Consider the following 18,540-nt stretch of genomic DNA (forward strand, 5'->3'; position numbering starts at 1 on the left):
TATTTTCAAATTTTCACTTTTGTGGTCGTCATGGACACAGGAGGTCTCTCCGCATTTCCACATCCGGCAAGGGGAATATTTCAGTATCAAATCCGGTACCGCACTGCTCCAGATATGCAATAAGAGAAATAATACATTAAAACACAATATTTCCTCGTGGAAGCCTCAATGAGCCAAGCCTCAACTCTTCACTCCAACACTGGCCCAGTCACAGAAGCGCGACTTAAACTTAACTTATATTTGTTGTTCCTTGCTAAGTGCAATCATTGTCTTCTCTGGAACTGTACAGAGCAAAATGTGCCGACTTTTACTTCTACTTCTTTTAAACTCTTCCACCGCCCATCATCTTAACCCAATCCGATTGCTCCTCAGGACTGTCCACAGTCCACAGTAAGAGGATCTGTTTACCATTGGATGAAACTCAATACTGTTGATAGTCTTCCTAGAAGTGTTACCCTGCAAAGGTCACACCAACAGCACAACGTGTAATACTGATGGAGGTGAAAAACAACCTGAAGGTAACAGCAAAATACCTGCAACAATTTCTGTGCATATATCCACCACGGAGGAAACCGCTGCTTTCCGAAAGAAAAAACTTTGCTGCAATTCTCAACTTTGCAAAAGACCACCTCGATGTTATCCAATACTCCTGGGACAGCGTTCTGTGCACAGATGAGAAAAAAGTTAAACTTTTTTGGCAGAAATGCCCATTGCTATGTCTGGAGGAAAAGGGGCACTGCAGACCAACACCAAAACCTCATCTACACTGTGAAGCATGATAGAAGGAACGTCATGGTTTGGGGCTGATCTGCTGCCTCAGGGCCTGGGCAGTTTGCAATCATGGAGGGAATATGAATTAGAAATTGTATCAAGACATTTTACAGGAGAATGTCAGGGTGACAGTCCGAAACCTGAAGCTTGAGAGAAGTTAAATAATGCAACAAGGCAACAAGCCGAAAGACAAGAGTAAATCAACACCAAAATGGTTCAAAAAGATGTCATTTCGAGTTTGGAATGGACGAGTCAAAGTCCCGCACTTAATCCTATAGAAATATTGTGGAAGCACATGAAGCAAGCAGTTCATATGAGGAAGCTCACCAACATCCCAGTTATTGCTGTACAACGTGGTCATACCAGTTACTGAAAACAAAGGTTCACATACTTTTTTTTCCAACAAATACATATAATATTAGATTTTTTTCTTTATAAAGAAATGAACCAGTATCGTGTTTTTGTGTTACTTATTTAATTGGGTTCTCTTTATCTAGTTTTAGCACATGCAAAGGTCTGATCACATTTTCTACAGGGTTCACAAACTTTATCGCACCACTGCTAAGGATGTTGCCAGGACTGGCAGATTTGAGTTACAGAGGAAGGTTGAACAGATTTGCAGTTTATTCCCTGGGTCGTATTTGGGGAACAGCTTACAGGGACATACACAATTATGTCACGTACAGATAGAGTGAATATATGCAAGACTTTTCCCTCAACTTTGGTGATGGGTTCGGGTAAAAGATGAAATATTTACTGGGAATCAGAGGGAGACTTCTACACTCAGAGGTTGGCGCGAGCGTAAAGAATCGTGAATTCTATTGGTGGATGTGGTGTCAATTGCAACACTTAAAGACTTTTGAATAGGTACATACGTCAGAGGGCTACGAAGGGCTATGCTTTGGGTGCTGGTAGATGGGACTGGGAAAATATTAGGTACGCACGGAATAATGGGCTGAATGGTCTGTTTCTGTGCTGTAGTGCTCTATGGCTGTTTTATTTCGCTAAAGCCAGTTAATTTGGGCAAACTTGAGATGTCACGAGTCGGGTCGGGTAATTACCGCGGTCCTAAAAAACTGCTTTTCTGTGTCTCACTTGCCTTACACTCGTAGAGGCGGACCAGTCGTCGGCCATCCACAGGTGTTGTAGAGGAGAACTAAACAGATGTGATCTCTAACCTCACAATGTGAGGATGTGTCCAGATGTCAGCACACCGAAAGTAATTTCCAATGCAAAAACACGATGTGAAGTAACAGCTGTCGACTTGTGATAATGGTGTCATTAAAACAAATATATGAGAAAGTGAAACCACTCTTCTATAACCGATCGGTATACACCGCCTCACATCATTAAGACATTTCTGGCTGATGGATTTATAAGTTTGATAACCCGCCTCCCATGAACACCTCCGCTTCTACGTCCCAACGCGACAGCTCCACCACTAAATCTAATTATGTTTTTTTTCCCCTTGCTTTAGGGCGTCCGGGGGATTGTCAGCCTGACCGATCAGGTAATGTTTCTTAATTATCATTACGCGTAGGGCTGGATCTGATTGTCACTGAAAATCAAGCTGAGAGGTAACTGCTGAAATCCCGTGCAGTGATTCGGCAGAGAAATGACTCCGCTGGCATTGTCCAAAAGCTCACAGGAGTTCACACAGTTTATTTTTGAGTTTTGAGGCTGAAATCACGTTAAGGCTCATTTTAACCCTTTCTCCTTTGTGCCCCAGTTAGAGGAATGTCTCCTTCCGTCCAAGCAAGTTTCGGTTCTATCACTGAATTGATGAGGGCTGAGTGCAGCGGGACAATGACCCGAGCAGTCTAACAGCTGTTCTCCGAAAAGAGAAAACGATCCCTCAGCCCAGCCTTTTTTTTTCCCGCTGGGAAACGCTTTGCTCTCCGGAACAACCGGATGACTCCCGGTTCACCGGATGATCACGAGTTTACTCTCTGTTTTTGTCACGTTTAGCAGTTCGTGCGTTGTCTGCCACAGCCTGACAGTTCGTTTGATCATAACATGGCACCTACGGAGTTTAAATGCTTGGGATGGGTGGGCAGAAGGAGCGGTTTACTGAGCATTGAGTAGCTGCAATCTTAAACTAACGTTAAAGATTGATCTCCCATTAACTGATATTTTTCAGAAAGCGTGAAGTTGAGGTTGATGAACGGAGGCAGTCGATGCGCCGGGAGACTGGAGGTTCACTACGTGGGATTCTGGGGGACTGTGTATGGTCGTAAATGGGACCTGGATGACGCGACTGTGGTGTGCCGGGAGCTGGGTTGCGGCAAAGCGGTGGATGCCCCTAGCAAGGCTCACTTTGGAGCAGGTTCCGGATTCGTTGTGACCCAAGATGTTCAGTGCAACGGAAACGAGGCAACCCTGCGGGAGTGTAAATCTTACACTTGGAATCATTATGCGTGGCCTCACTCCAACGATGCTGGTGTCATCTGCTCAGGTAAAAATCAGAATTTTGTCCCTTCCGTCCCGCCTGATTGATGACTCTATGATGTCCCGACTGTAAAATAATGTGGGCTGATAAAGCGCTGCCAGTGACGTGAAACTAAATAGGGTTTTGTCGAAATTATTCCCGTCATGTTGTGATCGCAATTTGTGTTACCGAACGTTTGCACCGATATTAATTAGACACGTACATTTAGTACGCAGTACTGGACTCGACACAGCATTTGAAAGAGCTCAGCAGTCAAGTAGCATCTATGGAGCGAGATAAAATGCTGTCACGGCTGACACTGATCGAGAGCTGAAGCAGCGAGAAAATTTATACCAAATATAATGCATATTTCGCTGCGTTCCTCCATAGTATGTTTTTAGTTGTTCCATTTTCCAGCATTTGCATCGATAGAGTCATGGAGTTGTCAGCCTTTGGGGGGAAGCTTTCTATATTCCCCTCATGATATACACATCTCAATAAAGATTGAAGTCCTCGTCTCTCCACAATTACAGTGCAGCCAGACAGATAGCATCTGTGAATATAGAATAACAACTTCCCAAAAGTCAGGTGCTGGAAATGTGAAATAACCTCAATGATGTTGCAATCAATGCAATCTCGTATAACTGTGGTGCCGAAATTAGAGTTAACACACATTGTATCACCGTCTTTGCAAAATATTTTCCTTCCGTGTGTCCATGTAGTTCCTGCTGCAAAATAAGGTCTCGGTTAAAAGAAACAACATAGTAACCCCTACTCCCTCCATACGAATGCTGCCTGACCTGATATATAAGACAAAACAAAGGAGCAGAAGTCGGCCATTCGGCCCATCGAGTCTGTTCTGCCATTTTATCATGAGCTGATCCATTCTCCCATTTAGTCCCACTCCCCCACCTTCTCACCATAACCTTTGATGCCCTGGCCACTCAGATACCTATCAATCTCTGCCTTAAGTACACCCAATGACTTGGCCTCCACTGCTGCCCGTGGCAACAGCTTCCATAGATTCACCACCCTCTGACTGAAAAAATTTCTTCGCATTTCCGTTCCGAATGGGCGCCCTTCAATCCTTAAGTCATGCCCCTCTCGTGCTAGACTCCCCCATCATGGGAAACAACTTTGCCACATCCACTCTGTCCATGCCTTTCAACATTCAAAATGTTTCTATGAGGTCTTCCCTCATTCTTCTAAACTCGAAGGAATACAGTCCAAGAGCGGACAAACGTTCCTCATATGTTAACCCTCTCATTCCCGGAATCATTTAGTGAATCTTCTCTGTACCCTCTCCAACGTCAGCACATCCTTTTTTAAATGAGGAGACCAAAACTGCCCACAGTACTCCAAGTGAGGCCTCACCAGTGCCTGATGTTGCCTCAACATCACATCCCTGCTTCTATACTCTATTCCTCTAGAAGTGAATGCCAACATTATCTGAATGGTGGCCGATTAGGACAAGGGGAGGTGCAATGAGACCTGGGTGTCGTTATACGCCAGTCATTGAAAGTGGGCATGCAGGTACAGCAGGCGGTGAAAAAGGCGAATGGTATGCTGGCATTTATAGCAAGAGGATTCGAGTACAGCAGCAGGGAGGTACTACTGCAGTTGTACAAGGCCTTGGTGAGACCACACCTGGAGTATTGTGTGCAGTTTTGGTCCCCAAATCTGAGGAAAGACATCCTTGCCATAGAGGGAGTACAAAGAAGGTTCACCAGATTGATTCCTGGGATGGCAGGACTTTCATATGATGGAAGGCTGGATGAACTAGGCTTATACTCGTTGGAATTTAGAAGATTGAGGGGGGATCTGATTGAAACGTATAAAATCCTAAAGGGATTGGACAGGCTAGATGCAGGAAGATTGTTCCCGATGCTGGGGAAGTCCAGAACGAGGGGTCACAGTTTGAGGATAAAGGGGAAGCCTTTTAGGGCCGAGATTAGAAAAAACTTCTTTACACAGAGTGGTGAATCTGTGGAATTCTCTACCACAGGAAACAGTTGAGGCCAGTTCATTGGCTATATTTAAAAGGGAGTTAAATATGGCCCTTGTGGCTAAAGGGATCGGGGGTATAGAGGGAAGGCTGGTGCAGCGTTCTGAGTTGGATGATCAGCCATGATCATACTTAATGGCGGTGCAGGCTCAAAGGGCCGAATGGCCTACTCCTGCACCTATTTTCTATGTTTCTATGTTAGCATTGCATTCGCCTTCTTCACTACCGACTCAACCTGGAGGTTAACTTTAAGGGTATCCTGTACGAGGACTCCCAAGTGCCGTTGCATCTCAGAACTTTGAATTCTTTCTCCATTTAAATAATAGTCTGCCCGTTTATTTCTTCTTACAAAGTGCATAACCAAACACTTTCCAACATTGTATTTGATTTGCCACTTCTTTGCCCATTCTTCCAATCTATCCAAGTCTCTCTGCCAACTCTCCGTTTCCTCAGCACTGCCGGCCCCTCCACCTATCTTCGTATCGTCAGCAACCTTAATCACAGTGCCATCTATTCCATAATCCAAATCGTAGATGTACAACATAAAAAGAAGCGGCCCCAACACGGACCCCTGTGGAACACCACTGGTAACCGGCAGCCAACCAGAATAGGATCCCTTTATTCCCACTCTCTGTTTCCTGCCAATCAGCCAACATTCTATCCAGATTTGTCACTTTCTCGTAATTCCATGGGCTCTGATCTTGTTAAGTAGCTTCATGTGTGGCACCTTGTCAAAGGCCTTCTGAAAATCCAAATATTCAACATCCACTGCATCTCCCTTGTCTAGCCTACTGGTAATTTCCTCAAAAAAATTGTAATAGGTTTGTCAGGCAGGATTTTACTTTGAGGAATCCATGCTGAGTTCTGCCTATCTTGTCAGACGCCTCTAGGTATTCTGTAACCTCATCCTTGACAATCGAAGCCAGCAACTTCCCAACCACCGATGTCAAGTTAACAGGTCTATAATTTCCTTTTTGCTTCCTTGCCCCCTTCTTAAATAGCGGAGTGACATTTGCAATCTTCCAGTCCTCAGGACCGATGCCAGAATCTATCGACTTTTGAAGGATCATCGCTAATGCCTCCGCAATCTCCACAGCTACTTCCTTCAGAACACGAGGGTGCATTCCATCTGGTCCGAGAGATTTATCTACCTTTAGACTATTCAGCTTCCTGAGTACTTTCTCTGTCGTAATTGTGACTGTACACACTTCTCTTCCCTGCCACCCTTGAGTGTCCGGTATACCGCTGTTGTCTTCCTCAGTGAAGACTGATGGAAAATACTCGTTCAGTTCCTCCGCCATCTCCTTATCTCCAATTACAATTTCTCCAGCATCATTTTCTATTGGTCCTATACCCACTCTCACCTGTCTTTTACTCTTTATATACTTGAAAAAGCTTTTAATATCCTCTTTGATATTCTTTGCTAGCTTCCTTTCATAGTTAATCTTTTCCCTCTTAGTTTCCTTTTGTAAGGTTTTAAAAACTTCCCAATCCTCTGTCTTCCCACTAATTTTTGCTTCCTTGTATGCCCTCTCCTGTGCTTTAACTATGGTTTTGACTTCTCTTGTCAACCACGGTTTCATCCTTTTTCCATTCGAAAATTTCTTCTTTTTTGAAATGTACCTGTCTTGCACCTTCCTCACTTCTCACAAAAACTCCAGCCACTGCTGCTCTGCCGTCTTTCCCGCCAATGTCCCTTTCTAGTCAACTTTCGCCAGTTCCTCTCTCATGCCACGGCAATTTCCTTTACTCCACTGAAATACCAACACATCAGATTTCGGCTTCTCTTTTTCAAATTTCACAGTGAACTCAGTGATGTTATGATCACTGCCTCCTAAGGGTTCCTTCACCTCAATCTCTGTAATCACCTCTGGTTCATTACACAATACCCAATCCAGTACAGCTGATCCCCTAGTGGGCTCAACAACAAGCTGTTCTAAAAAGCCATCTCACAGACATTGTACAAATTCTCTCTCTGGAGAACCAGTGCCGACCTGATTTTCCCAGTCCACTCGCATGTTAAAATCCCCCACAATTATCATAACACTGCCCTTCTGACAAGCCTTTTCTATTTCCTGTTGTAATTTGTAGTCCACATCACTACAGCTGTTTAAGGCCTATAAATAACTGCCATCAGGGTCCTTTTACCCCTGTGATTTCTTAGCTCAACCCATAAAGATTCTGCACCTTTCCATCATATATCACCTCTTTCTAATGACTTAATATCATTTCTTACCAATAAAGCCACGCCTCTCCCTCTGCCTACCCTCCTATCCTTCCGATACACCGTGTATCCTTGGACGTTCAGCTCCCAGAGACCTGCATCCTTTAGCCACGTCTCAGTGATGGCCGCAATATCATACCTGCCAATCTGTAGCTGCACGACAAGGTCAGCCACCTTATTCCAGAGTTTTTGGTTTAAGATCAGATTTATTACATTTGCGTTTATTTTATGTTGACACGACACCGGTCATGACATTGAATACTAACATGACATTGCGTGAGTGGCAGGGTAGTATGAGACTCAATGGCAGATCTGCGCGTCCCGTGAGCCAGTTCCCTCCTGGTACTTTTATTTGTGATGTTACCTTCAGTAACATGGAAATTAAGTGCAATGCACTTGGTTGAGACTGAATACCGTTGTGTGCCAGTAATGGAGAAAATGAGTGCCCATCGTGGTAGAAAGGAGGGTTAAGACGTTGAAAATGGACTCAGATGAGTTACTTTGTTCTGAATGATCTCAAGTATCTTGAGCATTATGGGAGTCGATCCATGTTAGCATTGCCAGACATTCCTGAATTTTGACTCATCAATAATAACATGATATTGGGGACAATCAAAAGAGACATTTGCAGCCTGATATTTAAAGATTGCATAAGTGTTGTCGCTGTAGCCTTAGTGCGTCCCACCTCGTTTAGGTTCTGTTAATGTTTGACTGATAAGTTACAGATGATGTGATGTACAATCTCAGAATGTCGAGGAGAGTTGTTGTGAGCTTCACTTGTATTCCTGACGCTTGGTCTGTATGAACGCAGTACATCACGTATAAGCTATTATTTGATTAATATTTAGGCTTTGCGCTACCTGATCTGGAAATGAGGGCAAATGTTAAAAAGCATCAGAGAAATTCATCTGCTTGCAAGATATACAGAAAATGCTACATAGGCTGGTGCCCACAATGAAGCTGACTCAGTCCAAAACTTTCTGCAGCTTCTTTAAATCTTGCACGGTAGCCCTCCCACTCCCATCCCCACACACCCCATACCAGAATGCGATGCTGCCAGTTATAATGCTCTGCACGGTACAACTGTAAAACATTGCAAGTGTTTTTGCTGTCATACCAAACCTCTTCAAACTCCAATAAAATACATTCGCCATCTTGCCTTATTTGTAACTTCATCAATATATTGGACCCAAGATATTGTCCAGGAAATGTTGTCACCCAGGAATTTGAAAGTGCTAACTCATTCCACTTCTGATTCCCCTATGTGGACAGGTATCTGTACCTTCTTCTTAACCTTTCTGAAGTTCACAATCAATTATTTGGTTCAGTGAAGGTTGTTGCTGCAATACCACACAATGCCTTTATATATCCCGTTCCGTACGACTCTCATTACTATCTAAAATTCTGCCAACAATTATTGTGTCACCAGCGAATTTGCAGATGGGATTTAAACTGTGCCTAAACACACAGTCATAGGTGTAGAGAGCGTGAAGCAGTAGGCGAAGCACACATCCTTGAGGTGTTCCAGTGTTGGTAATCAGCGAGGTGGAGATGCTTTTTCCGATCATCGCAGACATTGCTTTTCCGCTTGGGAAATTAAGGATCCAGTTGCACAGGATGGTACAAAAGACCCAGGTCTGGAACATTCGATCAGAATGGTTGGAATGTTTGTTTTAAGCACTGAACTCTGGTCAATAAACAGCATCAATAAATTATGGTAGTTTCCAAGTGCTCCAAGGTAGCATGAAGAGCCAATAAGTGTGATAGCCATCCGTAAATCCAACCTGGTATTTTTTTCTTTTAAATGCTACTAATCTAGCTATCAGTTGTCTACAAACCTTCTGGCTTTTGATTCGGGTATGTACAGTATGTTCTCATTGGCCCATAGTTGTCCACAAGAAGTAGAAGATATGAAACATCGGGTAGGCAGAACAATATTATCTAGAGCTGCGGCCGCATAGAGATCAAATTGAACAATGCTTGGAATATTGGTACATTTATCTCGATAAATATGAGGGAATGCGGCTTAGCTAGCAAACGAGGACTTAAGATACAGTAAGGAGGAGCGGAAGACGGAATGTTGAAGAAGTTTGATAAATAGATCCTGCGGTTCATAGCTTCATAGATCGAATAAAGTGGCAACAGAGGACGGAGGGCATCGGAGATCTTATAACATCTTTTCTCTCAGAGGTCAAAATAAAGCATAAAAGAGTTGAGTCATCGTAATAAAACCTTGTAAAACACTATTTAAGTTTCACTTGGAAAACTAACTGCAGCTCAGCAGCCATTTTATAAGAAACTTTGGGAATGATTTTACTTGATGAATTGTAGAAGAGATGAACAAGGATTTTTCTTGAAAGAGGATTTTATTTATGGAGAAAAGACTGGGAAGACTGAATTCATTTTCTACAAAAGAACAAGGCCGACATGTAACCTGATAGATTCGTGTAGAAATGTGAGGAAAAGATGGTTAGATTTTCAGAAATCAATCAAGAACATAAAAACAAGCAATTAGGTTAAAATGGATATAGGTTTAAAGTTGTAATTGTGACCTACAAGACGCGACTGTGTTGTGCCTGGAGCTGGGTTGCAGCAAAGTGGTGGATGCCCCGGGGTGGGCTCACATTGGAGCAGGTTCTGGACCCGTTGTGGTCCAAAATATTCAGTGCAACGGAAACGAAACAACTCTGCGGCAATGTACATCTTACTCTTGGGATCATTATGCGCCGTCTCACTCCAGTGATGCTGGGGTTATCTGCTCAGGTAAAAATCAGAATTTATTCTCTTCCATCCCGCCGGATTGATGACTCTATGATGTCCCGTCTGCAAAATAATGTGGGCTAACAACCCGCCGCCAGTGATGTGAAACTAAATCTGGGCTGTGTCGAAATTATTCCCATCATGTTGTGATCGCAATTTGTGTTACTGAAAATTTACACCGATATTATTTAAATACGTACATTTAGTACACAGTACTGGACACGATACAGCATTTGAAAGGGCTCAGCAGTCAAGTAGCATCTATGGAGCAAGATAAAATACTGTCAGGGCTGACACTGATCTGGAAATAAATAACAGAGAAATGTTATACCAGCAATAATGCGCATTTCGCTGAGTTCCTCCATATTATGTTTTTAGTTGTTCCATTTTTCAGCACTGCATGGACAGAGTCATGGCGTTGTCTGCCCTTGGGGGAAAGTTTTGTGTATTCCCCTCAAAATTTACACACCTCAATGAAGATTTAATCCTCGTTTCTCCACAATTATAGTGCACCCAGCAGATAGCATCTGTGAATATAGAGTAACAATTTCCCAAAAGCCAGGTGCTGGAAATGTGAAATAACGTCAGGAGATGTTGCAATTACTACAATCTCGTATAACAACTGTGCAGCAGAAAGCAGAGTTAACACCTTCTTTGTATCACCATCTTTGCAAAGTATTTTCCTTCCGTATGTCCATGTAGATCCTGCTGCAAAATAAAGTTATAAATAAACAACATAATAACTCCTACTCCCTCTATACAAATGCTGCCTGACCTGAGATATATTTCCAGAGTTTTTCATTTAAGATCAGATTTTTTGCATTTGCGTTTATTTTATGTTGACAGGACACTGAATACTAACATGACGCTGCGTGAGTGTTAGGGTACTATGAGACTCAATGGCAGATCTACGTGTCCCGTGAACCAAATCCCTTGTGGTACTTTCATTTGGAATGTTACCTTCAATAACATGGAAATTAAGTGCAATGCACTTGGTCGAGTCTGAATACGGTTGTGTGCCGGTAATGGAGGAAATGAGTGCCCATCGTGGTAGAAAGGATGGTTAAGATGTTGGAAATGGACTCAGATGAGTTACTTTGTTCTGAATGAGCATTATGGGAGCTGATCCATGTTAGCATTCCCTGACATTCTCGAATTTTGACTCATCAACAATAATATCATATTGGGGAAAATCAGAAGAGACACTTGCTCCCTGACAATTAAAGATTGCATATGTATTGTCACTGTAGCATTTGTGCATTCCGTCTAGTTCAAGTTCTGTTCACGTTTGACTGCTAAGTGACAGATGATGTGATGTACAATCTCAGAATGTCGAGGAGAGATGATGTGAACTTCACTTGTATTCCTGACACTTGGTCAGTATGAACGCATTACATCACGTATGAGCTCATACTTGATTAATATTTAGGCTTTGCACGTCCTGCTCTGCAAATGAGGGCAAATGGTAAAAAAGCATCAGAGAAATCCATCTGCTTGCAAGATATAGAGAAAATGCTATGTAGGCTGGTGCTCAAGATGAAGCAGACTCAGTCCACAATGTTCTGTAGCTTCTTTAAATCCTGCGCGGTAGCCCTCCCGCTGCCATCCCCACACACCCCATACCAGAATGCGATGCTGCCAGTTATAATGCTCTCCACAGTACAAATGTAAAAAAATTGCGATTGTCTTTGGTGTCATATGAAATCTTTTCAAACTCGAATAAAATACATTCGCTGTCGTGCCTTATTTGTAACTTCATCAATATATTTGAGCCAAGATATAGTTTAGGAAATGTTGTCACCCAGGAATTTGAAATTGCTAACTCATTCCACTTCTGATCCCCATATGTGGACTAGTGCATGTGCCCTCTTCTGAACCTTTCTCCAGTTCACAATCGGTTCTTTGGTTCAGAGAAGGTTGTTGCTGCGATACCACACAAATGCTTTATATATGTACATGTATATGGATTTCAGCAAGGCATTTGATAAAAATCATAGTCATACTTTATTGATCCCGGGTGTGTATGACTAATTAATATTAATCAAGTATGAGCTCATAGGTGATGTAATGCGTTCATACAGACCAAGTGTCAGGAATACGTGAAGTTCACATCATCTCTCCTCGACATAAAGTACCCCATGCGAGGCTTATTGAGGAAGTAAGGAGGCATGGGATCCAGGGGTCATTGCCTTGTGGATCCAGAACTGGCTTGTCCACAGAAGGCAAAGGGTGGTTGTAGACAGGTTATATTCTGCATGAAGGTCGGTCACCAGTGGAGTGCATCAGGGATCTGTTCTGGGACCCTTACTCTTCGTCATTTTCGTAAATGACCTGAATGAGGAGTGGAGGGATGGGTTAGTAAGTTTGCTGATGACACAAAGGTTGGAGCTGTTGTGGATAATGCGTTGGGCTGTCAGAGGTTACAGCGGGACATTAATAGGATACAAAACTGGGCTGAGAAGTGGCAGATAAGTGTGAAGTGGTTCATTTTGGTAGGTCAAATATGATGGCAGTATTAATGGTAAAACTCTTGGCAGTGTGGAGGATCAGAGGGATCTTGGGGTGCAAGTTAAGAAGGCGTACGCTGCATTGGCCGCCATCAGTCGTGGAACTGAATTTAGGAGCCGAGAGGTAATATTGCAGCTATAAAGGCATCTGGTTAGACCCTACTTGGAGTACTGTGCTCAGTTCTGGTCGCCTTACTACAGGAATGATGTGGAAGCCATAGAAAGGGTGCAGAGGAGATTTACAAGGATGTTGCTTGGATTGGGGAGCATGCCTTATGAGAAATAGGTTCAGTGAACTCGGCCTTTACTCCTTGGAGTGACAGAGGATGAGAGGTTACCTGATAGAGGTGTATGAGATGATGAGAAGTATTGATCGTGTGGATAGTCAGAGGCTTTTTCCCAGGGCTGAAATGGTTGCCACAAGAGGACACAGGTTTAAGGTGCTGGGAGTAGGTACAGAGGAGATGTCATGGGTAAGTTGTTTTTTTTTACTCAGAGAGTGCTGAGTGCGTGGAATGAGCTACCAGCAACGGTGGTGTAGGCGGATACGATATGGTCTTTTAAGAGACTTTTGGATAGGTACATGGTGCTTAGAAAAAAATAGAGGGCTATAGGTAAGCCTAGCAATTTCTAAGGTAGGGACATGTTCAGCACAACTTTGTGGGCTGAAGGGCCTGTCTTGTGCTGTAGGTTTTGTATGTTTCCTTGCCTCTATGCTTCTATATCTCGTTCTGTGCGCCTTTTCATTCCCATCTAAAATTTTGCCAACAATAATTATGTCGTCAGCGAATTTACAGATGGGGTTTGAACTGTGCCTAAACGCACAGGCATGGGTTTAGAGAGGGTAAAGCAGTGGGCGAAGCACACTTCCTTGAGGTGCATCAGTGTTGATAATCAGCGCGGTGGAGATGTTTTTTTCCGATCAGCGCAGGCTGTGATTTTCCGGTGAGGTAATCAAGGATCCAGTTGCAGAGGATGGTACAAAAAGCCCAGGTATGGAACGTTCGATCAGAACAGTTGGAACGTTTGTTTTAAGCACTGAACCATGGTCAATTAACAGCATTCTGATATAACTGTTGGTATTTTCCAAGTGCACTGAGGTAACGTGAAGAGCCAATAAGTGAGATAGCCCATTGTAAATCAAACCTGGTCTTTTTTTGTCTTTTAAATGCCATTAATCTAGCTATCAGTTGCCTACAAACCTCCTAGCATTTGATTCGGGTATGTACTGTATGTTCTCGATGGCACATGGTTGTCCACACAGGTTTTAAAGAAGTAGAAGATACGAAACATAGGGATAGGCACAAGGATATTATCTTAAGCTGCGGCCATACATAGATCAAATCGAATAATGCGTGGAATATTGGCAGATTTATCTCGATGAGTTTGAGGGAATGCAGCTTACTATAGCAAGCGAGGACATGGGATACAGTAAGGAGGAAGGGAAGAAAGAATGTTGAAGAGTTTTGATAAATAGAAAGGTCTTGTGGTTCATAGCTTCATTGATCAAAAAAAAATGTGGCTACAGAGGATATCGGAGATCATATACTTTATAAGCATCCATTAGTCTCGTGATACCATGGATTTGTGCCTTGGAAGGTTTCCAGGGCGCAGGCCTGGGCAAAGTTTTATGGAAGACCAGCAGATTCCCATCCTGCAATTCTCCCCTCTCCATATCTCCGATGTTGTCCAAGGGAAGAGCAATAGGACCCAAACAACTTGGTATCGGTATTGTTGCAGAACAATGTGTGGTTAAGTGCCTTGCTCAAGGACACAACAGGCTGCGTCAGCCAAGGCTCGAACTAGCGACCTTCAGATCACTAGGCGAACGCCTTATCCACTTGACCATGCGCCAACAGAGATCATATAGCATCTTTACTATCAGAGGTCAAAATAAAGCATAAAGGAGTTGGGTCATCATGATAAAACTTTGTAAAACACTATTTAAGCTTCACTTGGAACACTAACTGCAGCTCTGCAGCCATTTTATAAGAAACATTGGAAATGATTTTGCTTGGGGAGTCGCCGAAGAGATGAACAGGGAGTTTTCTTGAAACAGAGGATTTTATTTATGGAGAAAAGACTGGATAGACTGAATTCGTTTTTGACAAAATGAACAAGGCTGACATGCGACCTGATAGATTTGTGCAGAAATGTGAGGGAAAGATGGTTAGATTTTCTGAAATCAGTCAAGAACTTTAAAAACAAGTAATTTGGTGAAAATGGATATGGGGATAAAGTTGCCCTGACAGAGAGTGAAGGACATCTGCAATGTTTCAATGTTCATATCTCCTTCAGGTGAGCTCTCTTCTTAAAGGTTGGAATCCAACAGCATTTCAGCTTTACTGCATTAATAGCCCGCGTCGCTGCCAAGGAAGATGATTTTCCACCACCCTGATCTAGCGCATTGTTAAAAAAACATGTTTTGTAAGTTTTTGAATGCTATCCTTGCCCATTGTGGGTAACGTGAAGAAACTACAAATATTTGTGTAAATTTGTCGGTCGTATGTGAGGCAGCAGAAGATTGCAGGCTGGCGAATAATGTCTGGTTATTACGAAGGATGCAGGAATAAGCCAAGGGTATTAGTGCTGATGATTCTGTCTCCAGTGAAATGTACGTTTCCAAGAAAGTATTCTGAGACGATAACGCTCTGCATTTGGAATGACCAGACTGGCTTTGTCGAGGGGGAAACTGTGTACCATGAATTTGCTCGAGCTTTTTTTTCTTCTTGGAAAGCTAATCAAGCCGATTGACGAGTGCAAGGCAGAAAATATTTTCCCCATAGATATAACTTAAGTCTTTGACGAGGACCCGCATGGCAGGTTGGACCAAGAGGTTAAAGAGTGAAATAGTATTTGTATATAAACACTTATTGGTGATAGGACAGAGAGGGTGGTGATGGAGGGTTGTTCATTCAGTTTTGAGAACGGAGAACAGTATTTTATTATTACAGTATATTAAATACTTGTATAACAATCCAGGTGGAACGACATAGAAGTTTGTGGATGGCATCAAAATTGCTGGCATGGTGCAGTGTTAAGAAATTTGTCCTTCGGTACATCACGATCTGGATCAGATGGAAAGGTGTGCACGGGACTGGTAGTTCAAGCTTAACTCAGATAGGCACAAAGTGATATATTTTTTAGAATTTAAACCTGCGTAAGACATGCATAGTGAATTAGTAGATCTTGAGAGGTGTTAATGAATAGAGAGAACAAGCAATTGATTCTGTGAAAGTGACAACACAAATGAGGTTGTGAGGAAGCCATCTGGCATACTTTCTCTTATCGGCCGGGGATGTGAGCACTTTGTGGGTCGTCAGATTACTGATGTGCGCGATGTCGGTCCGAATGCACGTTTATTGCTGTGTGCGGTTCTGATCTCTACGCTACTGAAAAGACGGTCTTATGCTGGAGAGGGTGCAGAGAAAAATCAGAGGGATTTTGGTAGGACTAGACAGTTCGAGTTATAAGAAATATGGACAAGATGGGACTACTTTTAGCGAAGATTATGGAGATGTTATGTTATAAGAAATATGGACGAGATGGGACTACTTTTAGCGAAGATTATAGAGATGTTAGGTTAAAAAAAATAATAGCTGCAGAAATAGGATATTAACAAGTTCAGCAAGACAGGGAACATTTTCCTCATATTACAGAGCAGGGTTAATCGTGGGAAATGGCTTCATGGAACGTTAATGAAGTACATTCATATTCATTCTTGCAGGGACTCCAGTCATGGGATAGCAGAGGAACCGATGTAAAGCAGGGGAACTGGTTTATTTAAGGATCATTATCTGTCCCCAATTAATTTGGAAAAAAGAGAATTGAGGCTGCTGACGGTATGCTGATATCCTGATGTAAAAGTCAGTAAAGTTGACAAGTGGGCAAACCAGCTGAATGCACTTTTGACAGAAAGATTGTTCAACTCGGAAACTAGAATAATTCCTCTCATGACTGTGGCGATTGATTTGTGAGACACAGCATCAGCTTGTGAAATATCAGTAAAATCCGATCGGTGTGGTGCCGAAATTAATCTACCAGTACCAAATAATTGTGGTGCATAAGGGAGGAAGGAAAGCATGTCATCTGTATGAGATGAAACTTGAATTCCAATGAATTCAGAATCTGAAATAATCTGAACTCAATTGGAATTGACTACACGGTGATATAATTGTCATTATTATGACTGTCCTATGATGCTTTCTGAGAAGTACTGATATCCTGATGTGAAAATCAGTGAAGTTGTTGATAGGACAAACCGACAGCATGCACTTGTGATACAGAGGTCGTTTAAATCGTATTGCAGAATATTCTCGATCCGGACTGCAGAGAGTGCGTTGAGCACATGCAGCATTAACTTGCAATATGTGAGGGAAAACTGTTCGGTCTGGTGCCAAAATGAATCCACCAGCACTCAGTAAGTAGAGTGCACGAGGGAGGAGCGAAAACATGCTAACTGTCTGTGACCAAATTTGAATCCCGACGATTTTGGAACGTAAAATTATCTGATATCAAATAGTCATTATGACAACTGCGCTTTACATCTTATTTTTTTTTCCAGATCACAGAGCTCCAAGATTGGTGTCCGGATCTGACGAATGTTCGGGAAGACTGGAAGTGCAGTTTGTTAAAACCTGGGAAAGGGCTTGTGTCCCGCAGTGGGATATGGAAGATGCCAATGTTGTGTGCAGTCAGCTTCAATGCGGAGTTGCTGTTTCTGTGTTGAGTGGAACCCGTATTGAAGAGGGAAATGAACATTCACAGAGCGTTGAATGTCAGGGCAATGAATCGACCCTTTCGGACTGTCCAGTATCTTCAACTAGGCATAATTGCAACCACATGAATGATCTCATTCTGATCTGTTCCGGTGAGTACCAGGATTCAGAGTAAATCAATGGTAAACTTTGGTGGCACTTGGAAATGAATAGTCAGTTCTCAACAGTTCTTCCTGTTTAGGGCTTAAAATTGCAGCAATATTAACCGACATTTTGGGGGTGCGGAGCCTTAAGAATTTTGTATTGGTCAGCATTAATGATTGATTTTAATGTGGGGGACTAAAGGAGGAATTGAAAAATGCCTCTATTTGGAAACTTCGATGGGCTAAAACAAGAATCATTCATCAAAACCTGACGAATATGCTCTTAAATTGACAGACAGTAAATATATAGATAGATACTTTACTGATCCCAAAGGAAATTACTGTATCACTGTAGCATAACAGGTGCACAGATGTACAAGTATTATAAGAGAAGTAAGAAAGAAAGAACATTAAGCTCCTCAAACAGTCGAACAGGAGGGTCAATAAGAGTTGGTACATTAACAAATTTGTTCGGCCTTGAAAGACAGATTTTTCTGAATCATATAACCATATAACCATATCACAATTACAACACGGAAACAGGCTATCTCGGTCCTTCTAGTCCGTGCCGAACTCTTACTCTCACCTAGTCCCACCGACCTGCACTCAGCCCATATCCCTCCATTTCTTTCCTGTCCATGTATCTATCCAATTTAAATTTAAATGACAACATCGAACTTGCCTCAACCACTTCTGCTGGAAGCTTGTTCCACACAGCTACCACTCTCTGAGTAAAGAAGTTCCCCCTCATGTTACCCCCAGACTTTTGCCCTTTAACTCACAACTCATGTCCTCTTGTTTGAACCTCCCCCACTGACAAGGGAAAAAGCCTATCCACGTCAACTCTATCTATCCCACTCATAATTTTAAACACCGCTATCAAGTTCTCCCTCAACCTTCTACGCTCCAAAGAATAAAGGCCCAACTTGTTCAACCTTTCTCTACAACTTAGGAGATGAAACCCAGGCAACATTCTCGTAAATC

At 42.6% G+C, this 18,540-nt stretch overlaps 1 protein-coding gene across 1 annotated transcript in view; it reads left to right on the forward strand.

Annotated features, from left to right (window-relative positions):
- Positions 1 to 1,819: 1,819 nt before the first annotated feature.
- The window catches only part of LOC140202328 (scavenger receptor cysteine-rich type 1 protein M130-like), a 44,899-nt gene continuing 28,178 nt past the window's right edge, over positions 1,820 to 18,540 (forward strand). The window contains exons 1-4 of the mRNA XM_072267236.1: positions 1,820 to 1,824; positions 2,249 to 2,281; positions 2,912 to 3,226; positions 17,260 to 17,565. Of these exons, the coding sequence (XP_072123337.1) occupies positions 2,932 to 3,226; positions 17,260 to 17,565 (601 nt within the window). The 5' untranslated portion in view covers positions 1,820 to 1,824; positions 2,249 to 2,281; positions 2,912 to 2,931. The remainder of the gene's footprint in view (positions 1,825 to 2,248; positions 2,282 to 2,911; positions 3,227 to 17,259; positions 17,566 to 18,540) is intronic.

This window comes from Mobula birostris, chromosome 8, assembly GCF_030028105.1.
Source record: "Mobula birostris isolate sMobBir1 chromosome 8, sMobBir1.hap1, whole genome shotgun sequence".
Classification (NCBI taxonomy): Eukaryota; Metazoa; Chordata; class Chondrichthyes; order Myliobatiformes; family Myliobatidae; genus Mobula; species Mobula birostris.